This window comes from Gambusia affinis, linkage group LG15 (genome assembly GCF_019740435.1).
Source record: "Gambusia affinis linkage group LG15, SWU_Gaff_1.0, whole genome shotgun sequence".
NCBI classification, from domain to species: Eukaryota; Metazoa; Chordata; class Actinopteri; order Cyprinodontiformes; family Poeciliidae; genus Gambusia; species Gambusia affinis.
The window spans coordinates 21,484,278-21,493,146 of NC_057882.1; the positions used below are offsets into that span (position 1 = coordinate 21,484,278).

General features: G+C 36.3%; 1 protein-coding gene across 1 annotated transcript; it reads left to right on the forward strand.

Moving 5' to 3' along the window:
• The first annotated feature begins 4,717 nt into the window (after positions 1 to 4,717).
• On the forward strand, positions 4,718 to 8,573 carry LOC122844528 (high mobility group-T protein-like). The gene is made up of 5 exons (XM_044140102.1): positions 4,718 to 4,859; positions 7,072 to 7,232; positions 7,356 to 7,501; positions 7,598 to 7,772; positions 7,858 to 8,573. Exons 2-5 carry the CDS (start codon positions 7,086 to 7,088, stop codon positions 7,987 to 7,989), a joined length of 600 nt encoding a protein of 199 aa, XP_043996037.1. The 5' UTR covers positions 4,718 to 4,859; positions 7,072 to 7,085; the 3' UTR covers positions 7,990 to 8,573.
• The last annotated feature ends 296 nt before the right edge of the window (positions 8,574 to 8,869 follow it).

An 8,869-nucleotide genomic window follows, 5' to 3' on the forward strand; every position in this document is an offset into this window, starting at 1 on the left:
AATATGTTATTAGAAAGAATAATATCCATTATAATTAGTTTGTTGCAATGCATAAAGATATAATGGATAGGCAACAATTACAAAAATAACAGATGATTATATTTAGAAAATCATGACCAACTCCCTTCCTTGTTTAAAGGAACAGAGGAACTTCTTACATTATATGATCCAAGAAGGTTAAGCAACAACAAAATATTGCAGTGGGCTCTAATAGTTCATTTGTGAAAAGTTTAACTAATGCTTTCATAATTAAAAAATCCATATTTGATATCAGATCTAAAGAGCAAATTGTGATATTAGATTTGTTCTGATAAAACTTCAGTGGTGCCTGCCACTTGGTGTACCGTCCAGCAACAAATGTTTTGCTTTGTTGCAGAGTTAGATTCAAAAATGGACCAACTTTGGACTTTAAACCTAAGTCAGAGTCAGGAACCAACCTATGATATAAATGAACAATAAAAAAGCCAATTTTTTATTCTGAAAATGTATTATTAATTCTTTGTCTACTATGGCAGCAATTTGAATGAAGAGTTTTGCAATATTTTGTTGATATTAGTCCTTAAATTCTGGAAATGTTCTTCAGGTGATAGTAGGCCAACCTTGCAATTGTGAATTGTGAATATGTGAATTGTCTGAAATTTCAGAAATGTTCATGCTCAGGTTTTTGACCTGATCATTAGATTAGCTGTGAAAACTGAAGCTGTTTGCTGACTCTTTTTCCTTCCTTCTTCAGACCAAAATTAATTACTTCAGTTTTGTTTTTATTTAACCTAAAAAAAGCTGTGTCATACCTACACATTGATTTGTCCTAACACTTGGGTTTGAAGTTATCTGGTGGCATTGAAATATGTATCATGTGCATAATTATGGTTTCTCATAGTGCCCATAAAGAGAATTCATCCCCTTGGATATTTTACCTGTTTATTGCTTTTACAAATCAAACATGATCAACACACTTTGGCTCTGAATATCCCTGGGAGTTGAGTTAAATCCATCATCAAGGAATTCTAAGGGATATGGCACATTTATAAATCTGCCTAGATCAGGCCGTCCTCACAAACAGAGGAAATATGCAAGAAGGAGACTAGTGAGAAAGCCCACCAGGACACCTATGACTATGTTGAAGGAGTTACAAGCCTCATCAGGTGAGATGGAAGAAACTGCATACAGCAGTTGTTGCCTGGGTTTTTACCTGTCAAAGCTTTATAAAAGAGTGGCAATGAAGAAGCCACAGTCGGAAAAAAAATCATGTTAAGGCTCGACTATGAAACACGATGGTGACAGCAGCAAGCCCTGGAAGGCTTTTTAAGGTAGAAGATAAGATGAATTCAGCAAAAATATAGGGAAACCCCAAAGGACAATTTGTTTTCAACTGCAAGATTTTCAGAAAACATTTATTTTCCAGCAAAGCAACAATCTGGAGCATCCAGCTAAAGCTACACTGAAAAAAGCTACATTTTGTTGATCTTGATTGTAACATGACAAGAGTTGTTAGTTTTTTGTTGTTTTTCTTAAAAGCAAAGCTCAAACTGCATAATTTGTGTATTAGAAAGTGTTGCTTTTGATGTCTGCTCATCACAACAGCAAATAGAGAATCATGACCTTTTTAGTATCTCTTGATTATGCAATTAATTCAGCTAGTGTAACAGCAGTATATCAATTTCTGATTTGAAGTTATTTTGAAAAAATGCAACAGTCACATTTAGAATAATAAAAACATGAACCACTATCAACTATACATAATATATTACAGAATTGAGGCAAAAATATTAAACCATACAAGAGTTCTGTTGTTATTAAATCATTCCTACACACGAATCACAAAATATTCAAATATATTTAAACTTGCAATCTGTTTTACAAGCTCATGCCTTAATTTATTGGGTTTTAATAGCTTATTAAAGTTGATTTTATGTAATCACATGCTGGTTTAGCATATGTGAGGTGTCCTCTAACTGATAGGTCAGTGGTTAAATCTCCTAATCATCCATGAGTCATGGTGCCAGGGAAAAATATAAAAAAGGAAATATGACTTTCAATCATTTACTGTCAGTCTTGGTTATCAAGCAGAGATCAGCGATTTTCACTAAATTAGCACTTCAATTAATGCAGGAATAAGAACACCAAGCAGACATATCATACATGCTCATATTCTGTGCAGCATGATTTGTTGTAACTAGACAGAGAGTCACTGTCTTCTTATAGTTGAGGTTTCTCAAAAGGGCTCTCGGACTCAACATTTCTGGCTCAGGTCAGCAGCATTGTAACTCCTGGGATGTTCACAAGACCTCTGACACCTTGAAAATAAAAAAGAGCATCATCCTTAGATATAATCCCTTCCTAAGTTTCAGTAGCGTGAAAATACAATCAGTTTCACATAAATATAACAAGAAAGTGAAACCTTTTTTCAGAATAAAAAGGTATTCTCTAAATCTCCACATACCAAAGCCACACAGTCATATGTACATATAATGCAGCAATATGACAATGGTATTAATTCAGAAAAATACCCCATTCTAATTAGTTTTGTACACCTTTTTCAATATCCAGTGGAAAAATCTTTCTTTGTATAACAATCAAACTCTTTTTAAAATTCACTGTTTCCACTGGTTAAAATGCAGTTTAAATATCTATTTCCAATGGTTTTTTTTTTTTACCTAATTCTCTTAGGTTGGAAGTTCTTCTTGCTGCCAGCCTAATTTTTCACTCCCTCAACAGTGTCTCAATCAGATTCAAGTTAGTACTCTACTATCCATTTACAAACAAAAAAATATGACTTCTAGTTGTTGGTAAACTGAATATATCACTTTAAAATTAAATCTGCTAGTTGTATGAATAATTTTGATGTTCAATTAAACCTATTTAGGTAATGATAGAAACAAAAACAACAGCATCCAAAATAAACATGCTGCTGCATAAAAATGATTCCTTTCAGGTGACTTAGTCAGATTCAGTTTTACTGATTTACTTCTTATTGACGCTTCAGTATCAAGATCTGTCTTTATCAGGAATAAGTATTCTGTTATCTTTCAGTTAGCTACTGTACAGTGCCTTGCAAATGTTTTGAACTTTAGCACTTGTGTTGCGCTACATCAAAACTTTACTGTATTTATTTAAATTTTTATGTGACAAACCAAACTCAATTAGTTCATAATTGAACAGAAAGTGATACATGGTATTCAATACTTTTCAAATAAAACTTTGAAAACCATGGCATGTAAATATTTTCAGACCCTTTAGCTATCAAGCAAAAGGGACACAGAAGACTTGGGATGGAACTATTCTGTTCTGATGAGACCAAAAATGAACTTTTCAGCCACCATGCAAAGAGCAATATGTGGTTGATACGCAACACTGCGCAGCACCCAAAACACACCAGAGTGAAACATGGTGGGTGTAGCATCATGCTGTGGGGTTGCCTGAGTCAAAATATAAGAGGATGAATTAAGTTAAATAAAAGACAATCATGGAAGTAAAAAAACCCCCAAAACAAATGGCCAAATGTTTCCCTTCCACCAGGACAACAATCTACATCCAGAGTCAATAGAATAGTTTAGATAAAAGTATTTGTTTTAAAGATCAGTCAAAGTCCAAATCTAAACCCAAATAAGGACCTGCAAGACTTGGAAACTGATTTTCACAGCTTTGTTCCACTCAATATGACTACAGTCATATTGAGTGCCCATACTCCAACGTGCCCATACTCCAAAGGCCTTGCAGCTATAACTGCACCAAAAGGGGTGCATCCAACAGATTTTCAGATTTTTTAAAATTGTTTTATTCCCCTTTTGAAATCATGCCACCTATTTTATTAATCTGACACATAAACTAAATTGTCATAAAATGTATTGAGGTTTGTAGTTGTAACATGATAAAATGTGAAAAACGTTCAAGGGGTATGAATACTTTTTCAAAGCATGCTCAAAATGTCAAAATCTATTTTGCGATGAGAAAAAATTATTTGGAGAATGTTTGCCCTCTGAATATATTTCACTATTTGATAGGTGCCGTTATATATTTGAATTAATTTGAATACATAGTGATATGTAAAAGATTGCCAAAGGCAAAATATGTGTCTCCTGATAGTAAAATATGTTGTAATTCCTTGAGAGAGGGCAAGAAACTGCTGTAAAGTTCAGTGGCTGTGCTAAGTGTTCCTATATGATGGACTATAAATCAGGAACATTGGGGTATTCAGGCACATTTACAGGAAGATTATTAAGATTTCAATTTAGAGCAAAAATCATCTCATTGTTTTTTTATCTAGTGGATGCTTATTACATAGAGGAAGACTAATTACTTAATGGTAACCTTTAGATTGAAAACCGCAATGCTCTATATACGCATTTTTAATAGCACAATTTGCAAATAAGCTCAGGTGCATTGAATGGAATGCACCGTGGAGTCGTTAGCTTGAGAGGAGTAAACCCCCTCCAACACGGCCACGCAACATTTAGCAGTCGCCCAGTTCATCGGCCATAAGCGCTCCGTGTTCTCTCAATCATTTAACTCGCCTACTGTACACTGTGCTCAACGTAGTGAATTCAATACTATGGCAAACACACTACACTACTACCAGCTTCAGCAGCATGCTCTGAACTCTAATGTTTTTGTATCCACCCGCCTCGCAAAACTTCGGTGACGTTTCACAAAAGAGAGCCAATGGGACCTCGTCTTCTATTAGGACAATGAAAAGTCTCTGACCAATCCGAGGAGCCGCAAAGCGGGCGCTGGCCAATGGCGTAGAAGCGCCGTCGAGAGTAATGTTGAGCGAGCTGAAGACTGAAGACACTGCGTATCGCCTGTGTTCCCTCATAGACAGCCATTGCAGAGCATTGAGATCCAGCGATAGTCAGTTGGTAAGTATTGTACACACGAATATTTTAAGTGTTTCAAATGATGAAGATGGAGATAACAATCCTAAACATCTTACTTATGTGTTTGCTTTGATCAAACATGAAACGATCTTGTGTTTTTTAAATATATATATTTTACAAGAAAGCTTTAAAAATAACAGCAAAATAGCCGGCTTTAATCGGGTAACATCACATTACTCTGCTTGAGAGTGTAGGGCAGACGGTCTGTTTAAAAAAGGAAGAAATAAAAATTAACCTTGGTTAAATTCGACGAAAATTGCGTATTTTGGTAAATGCGAATAATTTTGTATATTACAGTCGTCCTGTTTTAAAGAAATGAAGTCGAAACAAGTTGTAGTTATCGTGTAAAAATTCAAGAATGTCTAGCGGACAACACGATAGGCGACAATGGTAGAAGACTCACCGTTAGCTAGCCATTGCAGTGCATTGCGAAGCTGAACGCCTGTCATGTGAAGACTGAGAAGAGTACAGATCCGAAATAAAGCCATAAAAAATCATAAAAGCACAAGAAAAATGAAGACCATCTCAAAATATGTTCGGATGATTATTTGTTTGTAAAACTTCACCCGAGAAGATAGTGAAAAAATTACCTCACGATCTGCGCTTTACTGTAATGGCTGACTGTATTCGCATATGAAACAAGGCAGCGAGGCAAATGGGAAGCCAGGGACAGAGGCGCAGTTCGCTTCAACTTTTTCTGGCCGGATTTTCTCGAGAAATAAACGGACAACTATTAAATTTAACCACGGCAAAATAAAGTTCAGTCTTTCGTGAATCGAATGACGCCTGCGGGGTATTTTTCCGACGTTTGCAAAGGGTTGAAATCGGGGCTTGAAACGAAGTAGTCGCCGCGGTCGCTCTGCCCTCTATTGCTTGCAGTGCAATGGCTGTGCGTTGACACAAAGAGAAGGAGCCATATTCTCCATGTTAGTGGATGAAGACGAGCGGCCATTAGGAGCTCATAGAAACCCAGTCAGTAGCACAGCCCGCTCATAGACACAGCACAGACCCAATGTATTACTATACAAGGCGGCTAGTGCAATAGGAATCAATCGGGGGAAATATTTTGTCAGGATCGCCGGCTTTTTGGACGTGTTTGTCGCGTTGCAAAGCGAACTGGGAGGCGGGAGGAGACATTTGAGGGGGACTTTCTTTCATGAAGAAGGCATTCTCACAAAATGGAAGAAGAAATATTGCCGTCGTTGTTGACCTCCTTTTCCTCAACGAGAACCTTATATGCGCCATTACTACTCCGCTCGACGCAGCTTAGTTGGGACTTACAGCAGCTTTTAATGGGCGGAAAACGACAAATTTTAACAGAATTTTAAGCTTATTTAAGAAAAAGGAAAAATTCGGACTTTTAAAGGAAAAGTGTTTTATCACATAACAATGCAATTTTTTTAGAATAATATGTTGAATAAATACATTTTATTTAAAAAATATCACTTTTTTTGTCGAAATTATTTTATCAAATAAAAACATAAACTCATGCCAAGGAGGGGTTCATTTTAGTCTTTTTTTAAAATTGACACTACATTTAACATAGAGTTAGAGGGTTAATGGTTCTCAGCTGAACTTGGGAAAACTTTTTACTGAGCAGAAAGTCAGTTCCTTTCAAAAACATTTACGGGTTATTCTGAGTGATTTGACGTTTCTAAGGCACTTTGTAGCCACTATAACAAGAGCGCGGGCCAGTGAGTTTTATGTTTGGGGCCACCGTGCAGATTGCGTCAATAAATAAAGTCATTTTCATCGCATCAGCTCCGTCATTGCTGGGCGGTTTATTTTAGTGGACTGGTTAAGTGGTCCTAACTCGGTTTGACAGCAGAGGGGGCAGTGGGGGGGCTTCCGTTGATGCTCTCTTTTTATAGTAGGGCGTTTTAGAGACTGATGGAAGTGTAAACAAAAACACATTTCGATTTATTAATTAAAATTATTCAATCTTAATATTTAAAAACAAATTTTCAAAACAAATTTGGAGCACATTGTAGCATGCCTTTCCTTTTTTGATTGACAGATCAAATAGTTTACATTTTTTTTAAACTTTAATCCATTAATGCATCAAAAATAAGAATATTTAATAGCTTATATACGCATTGATTAACATTTTTTGTTTTTTAATGAGAAAAAACAGGTGCATCTTCTGCATTTTAAGATACACAGGTAATTTGAACCTCAGGCATTTGTTTACTAGATACTGCCATCAAGATGGGGAAAGATCCAACTAAACCGAGGGGGAAGATGTCCTCCTATGCCTATTTTGTCCAGACCTGTAGAGAGGAGCATAAGAAGAAACACCCTGATGCATCAGTGAACTTTGCGGAGTTCTCCAAGAAGTGCTCTGAGCGATGGAAGGTAGTACAAGTTCATATGGCCTGTATTTCTGTTTGCATTTAAATAAAATAACTTCAGGAAAACATAAGAAATTAGTTTGTTGCAGATGGGATGTCAATCATGAAGTAACTTTTCTGCTTTCAGACGATGTCTGCCAAGGAAAAGGGCAAATTTGAAGACCTGGCGAAGCAAGACAAGGCTCGCTATGAGAGGGAAATGTTGAGCTACGTGCCAGCTAGAGGTGGCAAGAAGAAGAAGTTCAAGGACCCCAATGCTCCCAAGAGACCCCCGTATGTACAGCTTGTTAAAGTTTAACACCTTGTTTAAGCAATTCTTTGTTTAAATAACAGGCTCAATGTCATGGTTTTTTTCCTTGTCTTCCACAGATCTGCTTTCTTCATCTTTTGCTCAGAGTTCCGCCCTAAGGTGAAAGGCGAGAACCCAGGTCTCTCCATTGGAGATGTTGCCAAGAGACTGGGTGAGATGTGGAACAACACTTCTCCAGAGGACAAGCAGCCCTACGAGAAGAAGGCAGACAAGCTGAAAGAGAAGTATAAGAAGGTAAATAAACAAAAGTCTCAATGTGCTCTTCTAACTAAAGTCCACGCCTGATTTCATCATCCGGATGTATTTTATTCCTTCGCAGGACATCGCTGCTTACCGAAAAATTGGCAGCGCACCAGCAAAGGCCCCCGCCAAGGCAGTGAAGGATGATGACGACGACGATGAGGACGACGATGAGGAGGAAGAGGATGACGATGATGAGGATGATGATTAGAATGGCGGGCAATATATAGTGGTCATTTTCTTGTTTATAAAGCATTTAACCCCCTTGTCCACACTTCACTTGCTAAAAGAAAATACAATAGTAACAAAGGGGTAAAAAAAACAACAAAATAAACAAAACAAACAAAAAAAAAATAATGCCAACATAAAGGCTGTGTATATCAGTTGTTTTTATGCTGTACAGTTTTTTTTTCCCTTTTTTGTATAGTTAACACTACACAAGTATGGTGTCTGTATCCTTCTGCCAGTCTTATTTTCTTCCCAGTGGTAGTTTTTTCTAGACCAATATCCCACCTGGTACAGTCTAAAAGGGTGGGCTTACAGTATTTCCCTTAGCTAGCAGTGCACAGCACGTAAAAACGTTGGGAGTTAGATCTGAGTGTTTCCTTCAATTTTATTTTCCTTTACTTGTGTTTTTATTTCAAACATGTTATCAGAATTGACGTATCACAGTTGTTTTACTGATCTTTATGTACCACTGTAATCCTAAAAAGAAAAAAATAATAAAAAAAAAGCCTTGTTTATTGTTGAACTTTAAATTGCTTCTGATGTCAATAAACTTTTTTTTAAATAAAATCGATTTGTAGTGTGTGCTGAAAAAATCGTATCCAGTATGAGCTTCAGCACAGAGTTAAAATGAACTTGGAGTGGCATGATATATTTGAAAATTGCACAAATATATATATATATATATATATATATATATATATATATATATAGAGATACATAACTATTATTTCACCTCAGAAGTCTCTTGGATATTCATCAATACACTTTAGTTTTGATTAATGTATTGTCATACATTAATCAAATGCACGAAAAATGTATAAAACTGCTCTAAGTTTAGTTTTCTTATTTGGTTTAGCATTTGT